The sequence below is a fragment of the Scyliorhinus canicula genome, chromosome 10 (assembly GCF_902713615.1).
Source record: "Scyliorhinus canicula chromosome 10, sScyCan1.1, whole genome shotgun sequence".
NCBI classification, from domain to species: domain Eukaryota; kingdom Metazoa; phylum Chordata; class Chondrichthyes; order Carcharhiniformes; family Scyliorhinidae; genus Scyliorhinus; species Scyliorhinus canicula.
Window position 1 is genome coordinate 78233316 of NC_052155.1, and position 23386 is coordinate 78256701.

General features: G+C 42.3%; 1 protein-coding gene across 1 annotated transcript in view; it reads left to right on the forward strand.

Annotated features, from left to right (window-relative positions):
- LOC119972470 (rho-associated protein kinase 1-like) overlaps positions 1-23386 on the forward strand; it is a 286367-nt gene that overhangs the window by 79049 nt on the left and 183932 nt on the right. Inside the window, 1 exon segment of the mRNA XM_038809214.1 lies at positions 17531-17612. Coding sequence (XP_038665142.1) covers positions 17531-17612 — 82 coding nt within the window.

Sequence of the window (23386 nt, forward strand, 5' to 3'; positions counted from 1 at the left end):
AGCTGAAATTGGTTGTAGTTCAAGGCCTGAGCCAGGATTAAGTCAGTGTAGGTAGTTTCAGAGCCTCAGTTTAAAGAGAGACAATGTAGTACTTTTATTGTTTTCAATATTTTCAAATAGTGAGGAAAATAAGGATTTATATATTCTCACTTTGAACCCTAAATATTGTTTGTTCTTCCATCTTATTTCAATAAACTTATTGGTTTGAACTTTGTGCCGAATCTTCTGAGGATACTGTATTTGTTTAGTTCATAATCTCTTTAAAAGAGGATAATTTAGGTGGTGCTATGTAATGCTCTCGTAATGAGTAGAGAGTAAGGATAGTGATCTGCTTTGCTTTTGATTTTGTTTCTCCAGATGTTGGGCAAATCTTATTTCTGAGGTAGCATGAGGTCCATTTACAGTAATGACTTTTAGTCCTGAACTTGAGAACATGCTTGAAAACTCCCAAAACTACACGCTAATTTAAAAGGTTGTCTTTCTACTCTCCTCAGGGCCAGTTGTCACTTTTGAATTGGTTTCCAGAAATGGAACACGGGTGCTGTGGGCTGCTTTTCCTCACTGTCTACTCCATTTAGGCAATTTGCCTATTTTTGCTGGCCAGTCTATGATTGTGAAATTAGCAGATAAACGTTACATACCGAACTCCATTTAAAAATGTGGAAGTAAATTAATGTGCCCTGCTCTTACAGTTTCAACATTTATTCTAGAAGGCCGAAGAATCTAATTGTCAGTGATTTTAGATATCTCTTGTCAGGATCTTGGACCAGAAAGCAAAATTCTGTGGCATTTAAATATGCTGCATGTGTGAATATTTCCACTTTAAAAAAACTGGCAGGCAGAAAGAGCTCTGGTGGACCCTTGGACCCTTTTGTACTCTTTGTGATTATTTGCTGGAGTTATTCATCCTATCAAGTCTATGACCTCTGTGCTGTGGGTTTGCAGCAGCTGTATCAGAGAAAGGAAAGTAGGCCATTGTTAAGAAAGTCAAATACTTACCTTGGAGAAAGGAAGCTCCAATTCTCAGCAGATCTCTGGTCTCCTGTGCATGTGAAGTTGGTGTCTTTTTACTGTCATTAGGTCAGGACCCAACCCTGCACGTCTGCGCAGAAAGAAAATGGCATAAAATGCAGGTCAGGAAACCTGAACCAGAGAGCCGTTATGTAAAAGGTATCCCATGGAACAGGACCTGGAAAGGTCTCAGAAAAAAGTCCCAGGCAGGGATAAAGACAGGGATCAGAAGAGGTCCCAGAAGTCAAGTTAAAACAAAGGAACAAAGCAATAGGCTCCAAATTATAGGGAGAGCTGTAAGGAGAAAATTGAAATGAAGCAGGCTTGAGAGAAGCACTGAAGATCTGAGGAGACAGCCAAAAGGTTGATGACTCCTTATTGCAGGATTTTTTTGTGCAGTATTATTTTGCTTGCATGGCTGACGATCTGAAATTGTGCATGGAAGGCAAGGTTTGAGAGTACTCAAGAGGTCCGGAGGAAAAAAAATCCCAGAAGACGAAATTGAAACTCCATGAAGTGCGCCGTTCAAGTGGGAGTGATGTTTGAAGAGAATTCTAAGGCGCGTTCTTAAAATGTGAAGATTGCAAACCTTCGTGAGAAAGACAAAGTTTCCATGTGACGTACATCTGGGTGGGTTGTTGAGAAATTCATGTCATCTGCTTTGGTCTCATCTGTCATTTACTTTTGATTGTGGTATGTCTGACCACAGTTTGCTTGTTATTTTACATGTACCTCATACTTCTCCCAAATGTTCGAGTATAAGATACTTTGTCTTAATTTTTATGTTGGAAAATATGTTGTTGCGGTAAAGGAATAGTGTGAATTGAATCATTTTCTTGTGTTGGTATTAAGTAGAACCTTTTTGTCTGGTGTAACATAATTTTTTTTGTTCTATAAATGTTTAATTTTTTTGTATTAAAGTACATCAGCCTCCTGTGAATTTGGCCAGTAACTTTTCTCCAAAGTCTCCAAAAGAAAAGCAAAGTTAGGATCTATTTAGCCAGGTTTCACCCTGGGATCTGACTTGCTCACTATTAACATCAGCTGTGATCATAGCACTATTCAGTCCTTCAAGCCTGTTTCACAGTTCAATTAAATCATGCCGTAATATCACCTACCTACTTAGTTCCATAACCATTTAACAATGCCTAAGAATTTGTGGAACTTAGATTTGTGATAATCTATGTAAAATTAATGGCAAATACGTGCAGATCCTGTTTCTGGGCCTATTGCCTGATTATGACTGTAGAATGTTTGAGGAAAGTTCTAAGTGAAGCCCAGAAATTCCCTACACCAATCTTGAATGGCAATATATGACAATATCAGCAACTGAAGCTGCGATGCTATTTGTAAGTAAGCTTTAAAAATATTATAATGTACCTTTCCCTCTCTGCTTCTCCTATCCTTGTTCCCTGATCAAATGTATTTTAAATAACTTGTTTCATGTGTCAGCCCGCTTAGGAATGTTACTGTGGCAGTGTGGGCAAGAGATGTGGCAGGGCGTTATGCAAACATACTTTAGCATCGCCTTTTAATAAAAAAGGACTACAGCGTTGTTGATGCTAAATTGTCACAAGTAGCTAATTTATTTTCTCAGTGGTATCACTTCTGTAAAAACTGCAACCATTTTCAAATGTGCTTAAAATAATTAAGAAGCTCCTTAAAGAAAAATATAAATACATTTGCTTGTTCATTCATTTGGGTTCAGTTCCGAATTTGAATTTTCCCATCAAATATTAAAATTGAGCAAATTTAAACAATTAATTTGAACGGTACTGAGCTTGTATTTGACATGAAACATGTATCCAAATCCTATTATTTTTTGTAATAATTCAGTAATTTAATGTTGTTTATCTAAAAATGTATTGGAACCAAATAAATGTATTTTTAAATACATTTCTTTTAATGCAATCATTTCTGAGGATGGGATTTCTGTGCTCTCTGCCACTGTTTGAATAACACATTTTTCATTTCACTTGTTCATTGGTTCCAGCTGTCTGTATTGGTCATGCAAAGTTAATAACTTTGAAATGTTTGTGCTTGTACAGTGACTGATGAGAAAGTTTGTTTAGAGGCAGTAAATTACTTTACTTCTTTCACCATTTGAAGTTTATGCTATATTTTAAAATAATTCGTTTAGAGTCACATATTACAGATTATATTATATTTGCACATCAAACATAAAACTAGTTCAGGCATTCGACTCACTAGTGTAAGGTAGAAATGTTTGAGTCCTATTTTACCATTATATATATTTTTGTGATTTCTGTGCTCAAAGTTGAAATTTAATGTAAAATAGGCCTTGTTTCCACTCCTGTGAAGGTCATTTTCACAATCAACTATCCACCTGCCCCATTTGGCATGAATGTGATCCTTGAGTGGCTTGTTGAGTAATGAATCCAGAAGTTGAACCATGGACGTTAGACTCCCTGATATAACCACAATGCGGGTGTTATTTATTTGCATTTACCTCTTGCTGTCATTGGTTATATAAGATTTGACCATGTCACATTCCAACAGTAAGTTAGCGTTCTTTACACAAGCTACCTATCAGTTTATCACTCCATAACTTCACCCCATCCTCATACATCCGACTGTCCTCATGGACATGCATAAAAACTCCTGCAGGGAACTTGATGTTTGGCCTATCATGTCGGTTTCAGCCAAAATTAGCAGAGGCTTTAGTTTAGTTCTGTCAACCATATAAGCTAATAGCACCGTGAATCTTGTCTTCTCGTGTCCTGTTGTTATTTGAAATATAGTTGAACCTTTCTACTACACAGTATGGCTGCTGGGCATTTTGAAATTCATGGGTATCACCTGTTGCCGATGTGACATTATGGATATTTCTTCTTTTGCCATTGTCCAATGATGAACGGCTGGAAGCTGTTAATTTTAGCATCAAGCCTCATAGTAGTCTGGACGATCTTGGTCATTTGCCATAGCACCAGACTGTTTTGTGAATGAGTATTGGTGTTAGCCAAACAGGATGGCTTCCGTTTTGCCAATTATGAACTGCATCTGTTTGTGCAGGGCTTGATGTTGAACAGGAGTTCAGATAGTACCACAGTTTACCTAGAGACAATTGTTGTGGAGATGGGGTGGAGTTAGATGCCATCAGTGTAGATATAGATGTTATTGAATTTATTACACTCTGGAGTGGTGTGATGAATGCAGGATTTTAGATATGCTGGATTATAAACATTTGGCACTTTAAGAGTTAAAAGCTTGGGTTGGAATATGTTTGACTACAGTAGTCATGCTTTAAAAATAATATTGTTTTGCAAGACCAGAAAGCTCACAGGAGCTGGAGGTGAAATTGACCAGAGTAATGCGTTTTCAGCCTCGGCTTCTGCAATGTTGTTGACTAGGGACAGTCCCTGGGGAGTTATTGTCTTTTCATCCTAGAGAGTTAATTTGTTTTCAGCTTGGGGAGATTATGTCATTGCTGGTTGGAACTAAGGTATTCATACATTTTTGAGAAAGCTTTTTGAGTTGTGTTCTGATCTGACTAATCCTTTAGACCATGAGTAAGGTATTTTGCTCCCAGTAGAATAGTTAAAAAAGAGTAATTGCATTTAAAGTAGTACAGAATTGTCGGAGGACAAGGGGGGAAGCTGAAACAAACCAGTTGAAACAGCTTTTGAAGACATCCAGCCAGAATGAGCGGCATGGTGGCACAATGGTTAGCACTGCTGTCTCATAGCCCCAGGGACCTGGGTTCAATTCCGGCCTTGGGTGACTGTCTGTGTGGAGTTCACACTTTCACCCCTTGTCTGTCTGGGTTTCCAGTCATAGTCCAAAGAAGTGTAGGTTAGGTGGATTGGCCTTGCTAAATTTCCCCTTAGTGTCCAATAAGTTAGGAAAAGTTACTGGGTTATGGGGATAGGGTGGAGGCGTGGTGGGCTAGAGTGGGGTGCTCTTTCCATGGGCTGGTGCAGACTCGATGGGCCGAATGGCCTCCTTCTGCACTGCAAATTCTATGAGTCCGCAGGGTTTCTGCTGGTAGAAGTAGGGAACCCTGGATGACTCGGAATATTGGGGCCCTAGTCAAAAAGAAGCAGGAGGCATATGACATGCATCGGCAGTTGGGATCAAGTGGATCCTTTGAAGAGTATAGAGGTTGTCAGAGTAGTGTTAAGAGAGAAATCAGGAGGGCAAAAAGGGGACATGAGATTGCTTTGGCAGATAAGGCAAAGGAGAATCCAAAGAGCTTCTACAAAGACATAAAGGGAAAAAGAGTAACTAGGGAGAGAGTAGGGCCTCTTAAGGATCTGAAGGTCATCTATGTGCGGATCCACAAGAGATGGGAGAGATCGTAAATGAACATTTCTTATCGGTATTTATTATTGAGAAAGGCACGTATGTTACGAAACTTGGGGAAATAAGTAGTGATGTCTTGAGGAGTGTAAATATTACAGGGAAGGAGGTGCTGGAAGTCTTAAAGCGCATCAAGGTAGATAAATCCCCAGGACCTGATGAAATGTATCCCAGGACATTGTAGGAGGCTAGGGAGGAAATTGTGGGTCCCCAAGCAGAGATATTTGAATCGTTGACAGCCACAGATGAGGTGCCTGAAGATTGGAGGGAAGCAAATGTTGTGCCTTTGTTTAAGAAGGGCTGCAGGGAAAAGCCTGGGAATTATAGACCGGTGAGCCTAACGCCTGTGGTGGGTAAGTTGTTAGTAAGTATTCTGAGAGACAGGATCTCCGGGTATTTAGAGAGGCAAGGACTGATTAGGGACAGTCAGCATGGCTGTGAGTGGAAAATCATGTCTCACGAATTTGATTGAATTTTTTGAAGGGGTAACCTAGAAGGTAGATGAGGACAGTGCAGTTGATATTGTCTACATGGACTTTAAGAAGGCCTTTGACAAGGTACCTTATGGTAGGATGTTGCATAAGGTTAAATCTCATGGGATCAAATTGGATGCAAAATTGGCTTGACGACAGAAGCCAAAGAGTGGTTGTAGAGGGTTGTTTTTCAAACTGGCGTCGTGCCTCAGAGATCAGTGTTATTTGTCCACTGTTATTTGTTATTTATATTAATGATTTGGATGAGAATTTAGGAGGCATGGTTAGTACGTTTGCAGATGACACCAAGATTGGTGGCATAGTGGACAGTGAAGAAGGTTATCTCAGATTGCAACGGGATCCTGATCAATTGGGCCAGTGGGCCGATGAATGGCAGATGGAGTTTAATTTAGATAAATGTGAGGTGATGCATTTTGGTGGGTCAAATCGGGACAAGACCTGGACTCAGTTAATGGTAGGGTGTTGCGGAGAGTTATAGAGAGTTATAGTAACAAAGAGATCTTGGAGTACAGGTCCATAACTCCTTGAAAGTGGAGTCACATGTGGACAGGGTGGTGAAAAAGGCATTCGGCATGCTTGCTTTCATTGGTCAGAACATTGAATACAGGAGTTGGGGCGTCTTGCTGAGGTTGTACAAGACATTAGTAAGGCCACACTTGGAATACTGTGTGCAGTTCAGTTCAACCTATTATAGAAAGGATATTATTAAACTAGAAAGAGTGCAGAAAAGATTTACTAGGATGTTACCGGGACTTGATGGTTTGAATTATAAGGAGAGGCTGGATAGACTGAGCCTTGTTTCCCTGGAGCGTAGGAGGCTTAGAGGTGATCTTATAGAGGTCTATAAAAGAATGAGGGGCATAGGTAAGGTACATAGTGAACATCTTTTCCCAAAGGTAGGGGAGTCTAAAACTAGAGGGCATAAGTTTAAGGTGAGGGGGAGAGATCAAAAGGATTCAGAGAAGTGATTTTTTTCACACAGAGGGTGGTGGGTGTCTGGAATGAGCTGCCAGAGGCAGTAGTAGAGGCGGGTACAATTTTGTCTTTTAAAAAGCATTTAGACAGTTATATGGGTAAGATGGGTATAGAGGGATGTGGGCCAAATGCGGGCAATTGGGACTAGCTTAGTGGTAAAAACTGGGCCGCATGGAGAAGTTGGGCTGAAGGGCTTGTTTTCATGCTGTAAACCTCTATGACTCCAACGGGAACAGCACGGTAGCATGGTGGTTAGCATAAATGCTTCACAGCTCCAGGGTCCCAGGTTCGATTCCCGGCTGGGTCGCTGTCTGTGCGGAGTCTGCACGTCCTCCCCGTGTGTGCGTGGGTTTCCTCCGGGTGCTCCGGTTTCCTCCCACAGTCCAAAGATGTGCGGGTTAGGTGGATTGGACATGCTAAATTGCCCGTAGTGTCCTAATAAAAGTAAGGTTAGGGGGGGTTGTTGGGTTACGGGTATAGGGTGGATACGTGGGTTTGAGTAGGGTGATCATTGCTCGGCACAACATCGAGGGCCGAAGGGCCTGTTCTGTGCTGTACTGTTCTATGTTCTATGAACCAAATCTGTCCTGGAGAGCAAGTGTTAATCTGTGCCATTGGAATGTAGGATGGATTGAAAGCTGTATGTTTTTTCCTTTCTTGTTTAATTGGGACTAGAGATGGTATTGTAGTAGGGTGATCATTGCTCGGCACAACATCGAGGGCCGAAGGGCCTGTTCTGTGCTGTACTGTTCTATGTTCTATGAACCAAATCTGTCCTGGAGAGCAAGTGTTAATCTGTGCCATTGGAATGTAGGATGGATTGAAAGCTGTATGTTTTTTCCTTTCATGATTAATTGGGACTAGAGATGGTACTGTATTGAGTAGTGTAGTTCAACGGGTAATTGTAAGCTATTTTTGGGTAAAGAGTTTAATAGTGCATTATAAAGTTTTGTTTTAAAATACCAAATCCCTATTTCTTTGTGCAATCACTTTTTAAAAACTTTTCTGAAATCCATTTCCATCACTGGTAATGCATTCCATGTTCTAACAACCCACTGCATTAATAATTTCTCTTAACCTCTACCGTCATTCTTTTGATATATCTGTGTCTCTGAATAAGCTACTTATCTAACAGATTGTAATTTTTTTGTTGCTAATCTTGTCATATTTTTTAAATTGCTGGAGTTGTGTGAGTGGCAGTTGAAACAAGAGACGAGGGTGATTGTGAGAATCTAAACTGACAATAAGAAGTGGCCTTGATATGGTAATAAGCCTAGAAGGACTTCAAACATGATTACAGAAGGTAATTTAGGAAGGTTGTTTACATAACAGGAGTAGATTTGAATGGGTTGTGGTTCAAAAGAAATATATATAGGGTGTAAAAGAAAGACGTCACAGACAAAATAAAGATAAGGTGAATTTACTTTTCAATCCTAAAAGCAAAAGTAAAGAAATGAAGTTGATCATGAAGTTAAAGCATTTCTAGAGACTTGATGAGACAATGAAGAGGTCAAAAAGAAAGAGCATATTTAAGGAGGTCATGAAACCTATGTTTTAGATCTCAGCAGACAGCAGGAAATAGCTGGTCAGCACTTACCACGCAATGTAAACAAAGCCAGACCTGAAGAACTACCTGAAGAGCGCCTCCGTATTTGGCATTGAATGCTGCTATTTGGTCTTCAGAAGCTTCCACAGGCAGCTTAGATGAAAGTGCTTGAGCTTCTTGGCATGTTCTCAGACACAGCCCAAATCTCACAGTAGCACAGTGGTTAGCACCGTTGCTTCACAGCACCAGGGACCTGGATTCGATTCCCGGCTTGGGTCACTGTTTATGTGGAGTCTGTTCATTCGCCCCTTGTCTGTGTGGGTTCCTCCGGGTACTCGGGTTTCTTCCCACAAGTCCCGAAAGATATGCTTGTTAGGCAAATTGGACATTCTTTAAAAAAAAAAATTCTCCCTCAGTGTACCCGAAAATGCGACTGGGGGATTTTCACAGTAACTTCATTGCAATGTTAATGTTAATAAAAGATTATTAAAAATTAAAAGAAAAGATGAGATTGTTTTCTTTCTAAATGAATTGTGTACAATCCCAGCTGATGTTACTACTTGACAAGTCCAATCCCAGGATGGAGTTTGGCTTGATAGATCTTAACTTTTATAATTTGGATGAACACAGTTACAGGAAGTCAATATACTTTCAACAAAAGAACAAAACATTTATTAAACAAGATTAACCATAATCCACTACTCCATCACCGTATAGCTTTACAGATATGTACAGCGTTGCAGTACACAGTCCATGTAAACCACTAGACAAATTGTGGTCAGACACAAAACACTTGAAACTAAGTGACAGATGCCACCCAATACAACTTATGTGGATTTCTCATTAATTCCCCTCAGATGCTTGTCAAACTGTGAACCAACTGATCATACTGGAACTCTGACTTTCACATGAGGGTTTCCACTCCACTCTGGAAGAACACACCTTTGAACCTTCTTCCAAACAACACTTTCAATCAATGTCTTCAGGAATCCACCTCCAGGATTTAAACCTCTTCTTTCCTTTCGGTATTTCTTTGCCCTGGATCCCATGCATTCAAGCTTCCACACAATCTCTCAGGTATACAGCCATGACAACAGAACATCACTGCTTCATGGGTTATATGAAGGTGTCACCAACATTTTTATCACCTCAAATATCTCGCTTCTCGCAAATTGACTCACAAGCAGGTTTTCCGGTAGCAGGGGATCCATACAACGGGAAACCCCCATTGACAACGGCAGAACCAGAAGATACCGTCACAGCCAATGACAGGCCATCTCCACCGCTGAGAAACATACCCAGGGGCATGGAAAATCTCACGCTGTAGAACAATAGTGCTGCTCACTCTACTTCACACATAATAATTGTAATCTTTTATTAGTGTCACAAGTAGGCTTACATTAACATTGCAATAAAGTTACTGTGAAAATCCCGTCTCCAATATCACCATAGCGCAAATCTCCAATCTCAGCTATGTCTCACAGTCTTAGCAGAGTTTGACTGGCTGATGACCAGGGTAGAAAAATAATTATATTCAAGTTATTTTCTTCCTCATCTTTCTTCATTCCGTATCATGCACCTTACATCAGTTGTTAAAATGGATAAACGGCCTCTGTTAGTTTGAAAGTACCTGAAAGATAAATTTCTATCTTTTTTCCTTTTAATGGGTAATTGCTCTCTGATACTTGTGGGGTGCCTTGGGAATTTTGCTATGTTAAAGATGCTGTATAAATGTGTGCTTGATTTTCAATGCATGTTTTTAATCTATATTGCACCTTTGAAATAGCAAAAATGTCCAAGCTGCTTCAGAGACAGAAATCAATGCTGAGCAGAATTAGAAAAGTAATGAAGGAATTCTTGCGAAGCTGAAATTTATGTAGAGTGAGCTACAAGCAGGACATTCCCAAAGTCTAACCTGGAAATCACAAAAGTAAGAGGAGTGTTTCAGAAGAAGTGGGGTAGAAATAATCAAACAAGATTTGGTATGGCGTTTGTAGCGCATCTCAAAATCAAACAAGGATGTTGTGTTCCATGAGTGGACATCTGAATGAGCAGGGCGATGAAATCAGACCAATATGCAAAATTTATGGCTGGAATTGAACAGTTTTTCTTTAGTCTTGCCACTGAATTAGAGAAAGTTCTGATTCATTCATGACTTGATGCCGGACATGTAAGTCATGGGTCAGGATTTACTGTCGATGTAAAGGATCATTGTTATTTACTGTGTACTGTTGTATTTTCGGCCCATCGAGTCTGCACAGCCCTTACAAAGAGCACCCTGCTGAAGCCCACGTATCTCCCCTATCCCCGTAACCTAGTAACCCCCACTTAACATTCTTTGGACACTAAGGGCAATTTAGCAAGGCCAATCCACCTATCCCGCACATCTTTGGACTGTGGGAAGAAACTGGAGCACCCGGAGGAAACCCATGCAGACACGGGAGAACGTGCAGACTCCGTACAGACAGTGACCCAGCCGGGAATCGAATCTGGGACCCTGGAGCTGTGAAGCAACTGTGCAAACCACTAAGCTACCGTGCAGCCCATAGAACATTCGTATTGTGGGGTTACCGGAGAGGATTGAGGGCCACACCCTTACTGAATATTTCTCGAGCATGTTCCACAAGATGATAGATCATGGTGTATTTACGTTAACCCCCAGAATTAGACTGGACCCATCGCTCAGTACGACCTAAGCCTCGTTCTGGAAATCTGCCTCCTGCAGTGATCGTGGGATTCCGTAGTTTTACAGAAAAGGAACAGGTTCTTTGATTGTTTATAATTTGCATAGATAATCTGGAGTTCCAACGCGCCACAGCAAAAAATGGCAACAACCTCCTCAGAAGGCAAACACGGGACACAACCGACAGAGTACCCTTCGTCGTCCAGTACTTCCCCTGGAGCGTAGAAACTACGACATCTTCTTCGCAGCCTTCAACACGTCATCGATGAAGATGAACATCTTGCCAAGGTCATCCCCACATTCCCACTACTTGCATTCAAACATCTGCGCAACCTCAAACAGACCATTGTTTGCAGCAAATTACCCAGCCTTCAGAACAGCGACCACAACACCACACAACCATGCCATGGATATCTCTGCAAGACGTGCCAGATCATCGACATGGGTACCACCATTACACATGAGAACACCACCCACCAGGTACGTGGCACATACTCGTACGACTTGGCCAACGTTGTCTACCTCCTACGCTGCAGGAAAGGATGTCCCAAAGTGTGGTACATTGGCGAGACCATGCAGATGCTGCGACAATGGATGAACGGACATCACGCGACAATCGCCAGGCAGGAATGTTCCCTTCCAGTAGGGGAACACGTCAGCAGTCATGAGTATTCAGCCTCTGATCTTCGGGTAAGCGTTCTCCAAGGCGGCCTTCAGGACACGCAACAACGCAGAATCGCCAAGCAGAAACCTATAGCCAAGTTCTGCACACATGAGTATGGCCTCAACCGGGACCTTGGATTCATGGCGCATTACATTCATCCCCCACCATCTGGCCTGGGCTTGCAAAACCCTACCAACTGTCCTGGCTTGAGACAATTCACACCTCTTTAACCTGCGATTATCTCTCTCCATTTGCTCCATCTGGACCTATAAAGACTTAATTACCTGCATAGACTCGCATTCAAAGTATCGTCTTGCCTCATTGACTTTGCTATTTATATGTTTCTGGAACCCACCTCTTTATTCACCTGAGGAAGGAGCTGTGCTTCGAAAGCTAGTGATTTGAAACAATTCTGTTGGACTTTAACCTACTGTTGTAAGAGTTCTTACTGAACATTATGAAAGGAACAGATAGGATAGAAGCAGGGAGGTTATTTTCACTGGCGAGTAAAACTAGAACTAGGGGGCATAGTCCTAAATCTGCTCCCCCTTATTTTTGAGGCTGAGTTGAGGAGGAATTTCTTCACCCAAAAGGTTGTGAGTCTGTGGAATTCCCTGCCCAGTGAAGCAGTTGATGTGACCTCGTTCAATGTTTTAAGGCAAAAGTAGGTAGATTTTTGAACAGTAAAGGAGTAAAAGATTACGGTGAGCGGCGGGTAAGTGGAGCTGAGTCCACAAAAAGATCAGCCATGATCTTATTGAGTGGTGGAGTAGGCTCAAGAAGCCAGATGGCCTACTCATGTTCCTAGTTCTTGCAATCTTATTGACAAAGGAACATCATGATCTCGAGTGGGAAGGACACTCCATTAGACTGTACCAAGACATGAATGCGGATCCAGCAAAGAAAAGAGCTGCTTTTAATGGAGTGAAATCCATGTTATACAAGAATGGAATCAAGTTCGGGATGGTCTGTCCAGTTCGTCTCCGCGTAACATTTGGATGGGGGAAAAGACCACTTTTTGTTTCTTAAATTTAGAGTACCCAATTCATTTTTTCCAATTAAGGGGCAATTTAGCATGACCAATCCACCTAATCTGCACACATTTGGATTGTGGGGGCGAAACCCACGCAAACACGGGGAGAATGTGCAAACTCCACACAGACAGTGACCCAGAGCCAGGATCGAACCTGTGACCTCGGCGCCGTGAGGCAGCAGGGCTAACCCACTGCGCCACCGTGCTGCCCGAAAAGACCACTTTTTGACATGCCGTGATGCAGACTCCTTTCTTCGAAGGCATAAGTTGTGCGCTGATTGATGTGTTTTATGGCTCTGTGGACAGGAACTTTGTACTTTTCTTTCTTTTGATTTTCATTATTCGGGTGGGCTCTTGATGCCGTTGGTTAGATTTGAGAGTTCTCTGCTGTTTGTTTTTACATCAACTATTGTTCCCGTTTTCTTTTCATTGTCGTCATTGGACATGAATTTAGCCGCTAATAATAATAATAATAAATAAAAACAAATTACTGCGGATGCTGGAATCTGAAACGAAAGGGAAAATGCTGGAAAATCTCAGCAAGTCTGGCAGCATCTGTAGGGAGAGAAACAAGCTAACGTTTCGAGTCCAAAGAGTCATCGGACTCGAAACATTAGCTCTTTTCTCTCCCTACAGATGCTGCCAGACTGGTTGAGATTTTCCAGCATTTTCCCTTTCATAATAATAATAATAATCACTTAGTGTCACAAGTAGGCTTCAATTAAGTTACTGTGAAAAGCCCCTAGTCGCCAAATTCCGGCGCCTGTTCGGGGAGGCCGGTCCAGGAATTGAACTCGCGCTGCTGGCCTTATTCTGCATTACAAGCCAGCTGTTTAGCCCACTGTGCTAAACCAGCCCTAGTGTGGTGGTGTAAGTTAAATAGGGTTTTATTTTCCAGTTGGAAGTCTCCCTGCTAACAAGCTAATGGGAGTGGTTTTAGAGTGGTTATGCAGCTCATTATAATAGTTTTAAAAAATGAGCTCAGAGCTTGTGTTTAGTTTTATTTTGCGAAGATAAATTGTTTGTTTCTTATTTCATTATGGAGTTTTTGGGGTGGGGGATGAGGTGGGTTTTAGTGAATGTTTGCTCATGGGTCTGCTGGTTTCCCTTTGTCGAGTCATCTGACTTGGCTCGGGGGCCATCTTGGGTGGATCATTTCGCTGTTATCTTTTCAGTATCCCTTGTTTGATTTCTCTCATTGGAAATGGCTGACCAAATTAAGGGGAGGTGGGAGACCTCCAATCTGCTTGGGCACCTTGAATTTTTGGGGGTTGAATGGTCCAGTAAAATGGGTGAGGGCAGTCACTTATCTTAAGAGCCTAAACTCCGATATTGTATTCCTGCAGGAAACTCAATTGCATATCAAGGATCACACCAGCTTAAGCAAGGGTTGTGTTGTGCAGGTTTTTCATTCCAATTTCAACGGCAGGAGCAGGGGTACAGCAATTTTAATTAATAAGAGAGTTCAATTCTCCTCTTCTCAGATAACCATAGAATCCCTACAGCACAGGAGGAGACCATTTGGCCCATTGAGTCTGCACCGACCCTCTGAAAGAGCACCGTATCTCGGCCCATGGTCCTACTCATTCCCCGTAACCCCACCCAACCATTGGACACTAAGAGGCAATTTAGAATGGCCAATCCACCTAACCTGCACGTCTTTGGACTGTGGGAGGAAACTGGAGCATCCAGAGGAAATCCACGCAGACACGGAGAATGTGCAAACTCAACACAGACAGTGACCCAAGCCGGGAATCAATCCTGGGACCCTGGAGCTGTGAAGCAGCATTGCTAACCCACTGTGGCACCGCGCAACTCCAGATTGGTTTAGTTTGAATGTTTAAGTTAATTATGTGTTTTTATTTAATATTTGTTTGTAATTTCTTGCACTTTTGCATTCTCGTTTGTTGTTCTGTAAAACTTCAATAAACATAATTTTAAAAACATATAAACCATGAACCAGCTTTTCACAACATCCAACTGCAAAAGTGAAACAGGGCTAGTAATAAAGAATTGAATCCTAACCCTAATATACAATAAAAGTAAGAATGAAATGTGTTATCTCTGTTTTTTTCTCTCACTCTTGTACTTTCCTCTATAATTAACGTATATATATTAACCAGGGCCATAAAACTGCCATGCATATTTCTGATCCTATAATCTGATTTAGATAGGATAAAGATTGAAACAAACTGAATAATTTATCAATTAACGCTTTATTAAGTCGGTAAAAAATTCCATACGTGAAAAAATTATGAAATGAGGAAAATTAATTTGATCCATCAATCTTATTTCTCTAAATGAATTTGTGCTGTAGACAGCCTTTATTGCCAAGAGTTCTTGAGATCTAGTTGCTGAAGTGTAACTTTGTTCACCATGATGTTAAGCTACAGTTTTTACAATTTTCCAAGACTTCAGCCATGATTCCTCTCTTTTCAGCAATTTTGAATAAATTAAAGTAATAGTCCAGATTTTGCAGTCAAAGATTTGGTGATCTCTGTGGTTTTCTTCTCTCCCATCATTAATTTGTCTTCCAGTCAAGGAATTCTTCAGGCATCCAGCAATAGTCATCTCATAAAACAGAATAAGGAGCCAATCATATTGAGAATTCTCATACGACAGCAAACGGGAAGTTAAAAGTACTGATTACACTTCATTTTTAAATATAATTTTACAGAGAACGTAATAAAGTTTGGGATATATACGTGGGATTAAGGTAGAAGATTAAATATAAACTTTTAAGAAAATTAGTTTTTAAATGGATTTTTTGATCATAAAGAGGAATTTGCTATTCCACGAACATGAAATTAATTTTTCAGCCTGGTGAGGTTGTTCAGCAGTATATCTGAACTGAGCCTCATTCAACAAGATGTTATGTTTTCAAGAATTTTTACAGTGTGACTAATAGTGTCAAAAGTACAAATTCTTGTCAATTCCAAATTTCTGCTTGATTCCAGTCTGTGGGTGTTTCAACAGCCGACACTATGGATAAGCATAGAATCTTTGACAGCAACTTCAGGATTTTCACTTTTAACTGCACATATGCGGACTCCAAAAGTTGCCATCAGTTTCAGAATAGTAATGATGGTGAGCACTGTAACTCCTAACAAAAAATCTGGGATTATGTTTAGGTTTCCACTTTTAAGATTAGTGGCTGCAGTTTATGTTTCACCAGGAAGTACTTTTTTGTACTGCCTTTTAGAAACTTCAGTTTGCCCGCCCACGATAATATACACACATCTGCACAGAGCTCCTTTCTCCACTGTTAGCTTTTAGGTTAGATAGCCTACATGGTTCTCAATGCTTAAACATAGGGACTTTTCACAGTAACTTCATTGAAGCCTACTCGTGATAATAAGCGATTTTGATTTTTGATTTTGATTTTAAATTAATTGCTGTTAGACTAAAGGTGCCCAGAAGCACCCTCAAACACTTTAACGTTAGATTTGACACTGTCTGTGCAGCATAGTGGCACAGTGGTTAGCACCAAAATCTGGGGCAGCAGGGTAGCATGGTGGTTAGCATAAATGCTTCACAGCTCCAGGGTCCCAGGTTCGATTCCCGGCTGGGTCACTGTCTGCGTGGAGTCTGCACGTCCTCCCCCTGTGTGCGTGGGTTTCCTCTGGGTGCTCCGGTTTCCTCCCACAGTCCAAAGATGTGCGGGTTAGGTGGATTGGCCATGCTAAATTGCCCGTAGTGTCCTAAAAAAAGTAAGGTTAGTAAGGTTAATGGGGGGGGGGGGGGGGGTGGGTTGTTGGGTTATGGGTATAGGGTGGATACGTGGGTTTGAGTAGGGTGATCATGGCTCGGCACAACATTGAGGGCCGAAGGGCCTGTTCTGTGCTGTACTGTTCTATGTTCTATGTCTATGTCACTGCTGCCTCATAGCACCAGAGTTCGATTCCGTCCTTGGGTTACTATGTGAAGTTTGCATGTTCTCCTGGTACCTGTGTTTGTTTTTTCCGAGTGCACCAATTTCCTCCCACAGTCCAAAGATTAAGGTGGATTGGTCATGATCAATGGGTTAAGGGGATAGATGGAAGAGTGGACCTAAGTAGAGTACTCTTTCAGAACAGACCCGATGAGCCAGGTGACCCCCACTTCACTGTAGGGATTCTGTGGAATATTGAAATTATGCTCTGTACGGAAACGTGCATTCTTTGCACCTTGTGCTGAAGGGGTCTCTACTGGTTTCCACTAAATTTAATGTAAGAAATGGAACTTGCTTTGAAATAACTCCAAAATTGTTTAATCGCACTTTAAATATATTTACTGGTTGCTCATGTCACAGGTATCGAGGCTAAGCAAAGAAGAAGTTTGAGTCTCTTTTTATTTCAAAATCCTGCTCCATTGTTCTATGTTCAGTTTACTAGCTTCTATTTTACTTGCTATTATATAATCAGATTTCTATCATAGCCTTTCAATTTTTTATTTTGTAACGGAATTTTTCTAATTCCATAGGACGGAAAATTATATTTGGTACTCCTATTTCTCAGTACTTCTGTTTGGAGATGATCATTGCATTCTGCATAAATACCATTTGTTTTCAATTTTCTTGGTGTGACAAAAATCAGGCAATTCAAAGATTATTTTACACAGCCAAAATTGAGCCCTAACAATTATTTTGATCAATACATCAGTTTAGATTAGTCACGCAATGTTCAATCTTCAGTCTAATCATTTTTAACATTCAATGTAATGCCTGTCTTAAAGTACCAGAAGTAAACACTTAAAAAAATATTGTTTTCGTGTAAATTGCTAATTGCAGTCATTTAGAAAAAAAACACTTTTTTTTTTCTTGCAGGATAGTTTGGATGCCTTAATTTATGATTTGGACTTCCCGGCCTTAAGGAAAAACAAGAATATTGACAACTTCATAAATCGATGTGAGTATTGTAGAAAGTACAAATATTCAGAAATATTTTAAATTAACAATTTTGAAACAAAGGTCATGAATATAATTGTAAGTAAGAAAATAGAATCCTGGATTCAATAAAGCTAATATTTCTAATATATGGTAGAAGCCATTTTTCTATACATTAGTATTCTCCCATGTTCTACTACACTGTAGTTAAACTTCTACATCGTAAAAGTTGTGAATTTATACAGACAGTGTCAAGTTTATAGTTACTGCGATTTTCTGACAAAAGAAAAACATGAATAGTTTAATTTGTATAACTTCTTTCTTTCTGGAAGAAACCTAAAAGCATAGAACCTTTTTATTTGCCAGAGCAAGGTATTTCGCCATGCATCCTGTTAATTAGACTTTCCCTTCACCCTCATCCCGCATTCTTTGTCCCGCATGTTGCTAAAATGACAAACTGAGGCAAGGACAGTGGAGTGAATAACAGATCTAACAGTCCACCTCCTTAACCAATGAGATTTAAGGATTGAGAAAAAAAATCAAAAAAGAAGGAAATAAAGTTAATTAGAGTCGAGATCAAAGTACTGTAGATGATGGAAATATGAAATAAAAACACAGTGCTGGAAATAGGTCTGTCACCATATGCGGATAGTGAAGCAGAGTTCACCTTTTGGGTTACTTACTCTTTGTCAGAACCAAGAGTGCACTATTTTCATCCCTTAACTTTGCAGCTCCTTAAAGAACGAGCTGGCAAAGAACTGCTGATGACTGCGTTTCTGGAAGATGGTTGCAACACTGAAACTTGGAGGATATTTTACCATGTATCATGTAGCACAGTCCACTTAACAAAAAAAAAAACTTGTTTTGATTATACTAGTATAAGTTACAACACCCTATTATTTCATCTTTATGACTGATGGTGCTTAGCTAGGTTTAATTAACTTTGTAAGTATACCTAATGGATTCTTGTTTACATATACAAATGATCAGTTAATAGGTTTCTGTTTTTAGTATTAAATGTACAAATATGACTAGAACCAACAGCATTTGACCACCACATACAAAATAATTTATTGTAAGAAAAGTTGCCGATAGATGCATTTTACAGTTGGCTATTGCATATTAAACTGAGACCTTGAGAAGTCTTTGAAAAGATCATACTTATTTTTGGAAAAGGACAAAATGGTTATTTTCTAATTTACTTACTACTGAGGATCAGCCAGTCCTAGAATTGTACATGGATATGTATGCAAATCCCTGTGGGAATTTTTCAGATTTATTTTCCATAAAATTTGCCAAGGGATAAAAATCTATTTCCAGAGGCAAAGCTGGTTATTGGTGCAAAATAAGAGTGATTGGAATGCTGTTGAGAGCAAGCCATTTGAGGGGAAGGGTGAAACATATACATGTTGATCTCAATTTGAATTAATTTTGTCAGTACTGATCAAAACTATTTTCAAAAACTTCTATAATTAGACCTGATTGAATTAAGTTTAGATGTTGGAGTATTTGGCTGGGTTTCCCCGTGCTTTTTCCATCATTTTATATTTCATAGTTACATATTTTCCTTTTTCTTTCCTTCAGGGTCTGCGTCATATATTTTAAGTTTAGAAAAATAAGAATGGTCTGATTGAAACACAAAAATTCTGGGGGGTCTTGATGATGCTCGAGAGAATGTTTCTCCTTATGGGGAATCGAGAATTATGGGGCACTGCTTTGAAATAAGGTGTCTCCTCGATGGAGATAGAACATATAGTGCAGAAGGAGGCCATTCGGCCCATCGAGTTGGCACCGACCCACTTAAGCCCTCACTTCCACCCTATCCCCGTAACCCAGTAACCCCTCCTAACCTTTTTTGGTCACTAAGGCAATTTATCATGGCCAATTCACCTAACCTGCACATCTTTAGACTGTGGAAAGAAACCGGAGAACCCGGAGAAAACCCACGCAGACACGGGAAGAACATACAGACTCCGCACAGACAGTGATCCAGCGGGGAATCGCACCTGGGACCCTGGTGGTGTGAAGCCACAGTGCTATCCACTTGTGCTATCATGCTGCCCTGATGAGGAGGAATTTCTTTCTCCCCCCCCCCCCCCCCCCCCCCCCCCCCCAAATGTTCCAATGTTTGTGGCTTTTACATTTGACAAATTTAACGTGGAGATTTTAAAGTTAATATTTAACAAGTTTTGAGAGTTGGAATGTTTAAGCTTGTAAAAGCAAAATTTGTGGTATTAGAAACTGCACAATTTTTGATGTACTTATTGAAACTTAATTCCTTCAGGATGCCACGTCGGGTAGTTCTTTTTGTTAAAAATATTGTTATTAGTTTTTATCATGTTATACAAAATATACAAAGTCACAATCAAAACAACAAACCACGTCTCAGCACCCTTAACAAAACCCAACTGACCAAAAACAACCCCACCCAACCCTAACCACCTCCCTACTACCCAATTGAACCCCCCACCCGAGTAACAGCGAACAGTGACCAGATCCTTAATATCCAATATAAAGGATACCATTGTCGATAGAACCCATCAATCACTCCCCTCAGTGTGAACCTAACCTTCCCGAGATACAAGAATTCCATTACATCACCCGGTCATGCTGTGGCACTGGGCAGTGCCGCCTGTCTGCACCTCAGCATGATCCATCATCGAGCCAGCGATGAATCAAAAGTCAAAGCATCCGCCATCACCCTCACCCTCAGTTCCGGTTGGTCTCACACCCCAAATATCGGTACTAATGGACAGGGCTCGAAATTCACATTACAAATTGCTAATATGGTGTAATAAAAGGCCCACAAAAACCCACCAACCTGGGACAGGTCCAGAATATATGCGCGTGGTTCACAGCCCCCTTGAGCACCGCTCTCGCATAGCTTCAACCCCTTCAAAAAAGCGACTCATTCTGGCCTTGGTGTGATGTGCTATGAACACCACCATGAGTTGTATCAAACTTAACCTCGCACAGGATGACGTAGAGTTCTCCTTATGGAGAGATTTACTCCGCACCACCCCCTATAAAATGGGACCCAGCTCCTCCTCCCACCTGGCCTTCATCTCCTCCACCGAAACCTGCTCTTCGCCATAATCCATCCATATAACCCGGACGTGCTGCCTTCCTCCAATCTTGCACATTAAACAACTCTCTCCAGCAAAGTGGATGACGGCGCCACTGGAAATGTCGGAAATGCTCGCCAGACCTAATGATGCATCTGAAAGTAACTGAACATATCCATCCCGCCAAGGCCCACCTTCTCCCTCAGCTCCCCCCCCAATCAGTAAACTGACCCTCCAGAATTAAGTCCTTTACCCGCTTTTGCCCTTACCTTTCCACCCTCCAATTGTGGAATCAATTTTCCCTGGCTGAAACAAATCCCCAACCCCAGCACATCTTCAGCGTAGAGATTACTACTGGTTCGATTAATGCTTTGCTGGTGTGAACAGCAGCATAGCTGTCACCAACGCCTCCAGGCACAACTCCTTACTTGACCCCGACTCGATCCAAACCAACCCTATACCTTCTAGGGTTTGGCCGCCCAATAGTAAAACAACAGGTTCAGCAGCGCCAGACCCCACCACCTGCCCCTCCGTCTGCAAAAGCCCCCTCCGAATCCGAGGTGGCCGCCCCATTCATAACCCCGTTATGCATCGCTCCAGACCCTGAAAAACTGCTTTAGGCAGAAAGACCTGAAGGCATTGAAACAACAACACGAATCATGGCAAGGTATTCACCTTAGTCGCCTGCACCCAGCTCGCCAGAGACAATGGAAGGCTGTCCACACCCAACTTGCCAAACTAGTAAAGGTTCAGCTTGGGAAGTCATGCCCAGTCTCATGCCACCTCCCACCACACACACACTCCTCACAATCCCTCCCCATTTGTCCAAAGTCTTCAAAGCAATTGCCAATAGCTCAGTCACCAACGCAAATAACAACAGGGACATAGGACAACCCTGCCTGGTCCCCCTATAAAGCCTAAATGGCCCCAAATTTGTGGTTTTAGTTTGCACCCTAGCCGACAGTGCCTCATACAACAACCGCACTCACGGCACAAACCCAGGCCCAAATACAAACTTCTCTAGAACCATAAACTGGTATCTCCATTCAACCCTATTGATGGAACCATCAATTCACCAGACACGTGTTTCCGATATGAATCTAGGCTTTAATCGACTTACTTCAGAGCCAGCCTGTTACCAGTTGATGAACTTGTAGTGAACTCAGGCTGACTCTGGACAAGGGTATTTATACAGCGGCACTAGGGGGAGGAGTCGTGGGCGGAGCCAAGGGTGGAGCCCAGTACAAGTTCCTGAGTACTCCCAGAGCTACTCCCCCTAGTGGTAGGATAGCGCCACAGCGCTTTACAAAGAAAGTGTGAATTATCATATATACACATATATTACATTCACCACATTCACCCTCTGCAAAAAAATCAAGTCCAGCGGGGGTGGTGGCCTACAACGTCAGTCTGTCCGGTGGTCGAATTGTCCGCTGTGACCTGCGGAGCACCTTGGTTGCAGCCTCTTGCGGTGGCTGGATGGGTGTTGTGTGCTGGGGTACGATGGCGGACTCCAGGGAGGGTTGTATCCGAGCTTCATACTCTCCTGGTTCGACTGGGGGCGCTGGGGGTTGGTTGGCGCGGGTGCGCGGAACTGGTGGAGCGAGCTCATGGGCTCGGGAGCGCGAGGGGGCGGCAGCATGGGGTGTAGGGTGAGAGGTCCTTCTGTGGGGGTAGAGGGGGCGCTGGATCCGGCGGGTGCCAGATCCCGGAGGGATACCGTGTCCTGACGGCCGTCAGGGAACTCAACGAATACGTACTGGGGGTTGGAGTGGAGCAGGCGCACCTTTTCAACAAGGGGTCCTTTTGTGCGCCCTGACGTGTTTCCTCAGAAGGCCCGGCGTCCTCAGCCATGCCGGAAGTGAGACCCCCGTGGTAGTGCCCCTGGAAAAAATGAAGAGCCTCTCGTGAGGGGTCTGGTTGGTCGCCGTGCACAAAAGGGACCTAATAGCGTGGAGTGCGTCTGGGAGGACTTCCTGCCACTGGGAGACTTGGAGCTTTCTAGACCGGAGGGTCAGTAGGACAGTCTTTCAGACCGTCGCGTTCTCCCTTTCCACCTGCCCGTTCCCCCTGGGGTTGTAGCTGGTAGTCCTGCTCGAGGCAATGCCCTTGTCGAGCAGGTACTGACGCAGCTCGTTGCTCATGAAGGACGAACCCCGGTCGCTGTGTACATAGCTGGGGAAACCAAACAGGGTGAAGATGCTATGCAGGGCCGTAATGACTGTGTGGGAGGTCATGTCGGGGCACGGGATAGCGAATGGGAAGCGGGAGAACTCGTCTACGACGTTTAAAAAGTAAACATTCTTGTTAGTTGAGGGGAGTGGCCCTTTGAAATCAATCGCGAGGCATTCAAAGGGCCTAGAAGCCTTGACCAGGTGGGCCCTGTCTGGTCTATAGAAGTGCGGTTTGCACTCCGCACAGATCGGGCAGTCCCTGGTGACCACTTTTACCTCCTCGGAGAAAGGCAGGTTTTGGGCCCTGATGTAGTGGGCGAACCGGGTGACCCCCGGGTGGCAGAGGTCATTGTGGATGACTTTTAATCGGTCAATTGGCGCGCTGGCGCATGTCCCGCGGGATAGGGCATCCGGAGGCTCGTTGAGCTTCCCGGGTCGATATTTGATATTGTAATTGTAGGTGGAGAGTTCGATCCTCCACCTCAGAATTTTGTCGTTTTTAATTTTGCCCCTTTGCGAGTTGTCGATCATGAAGGCAACCGACCTTTGGTCGGTGA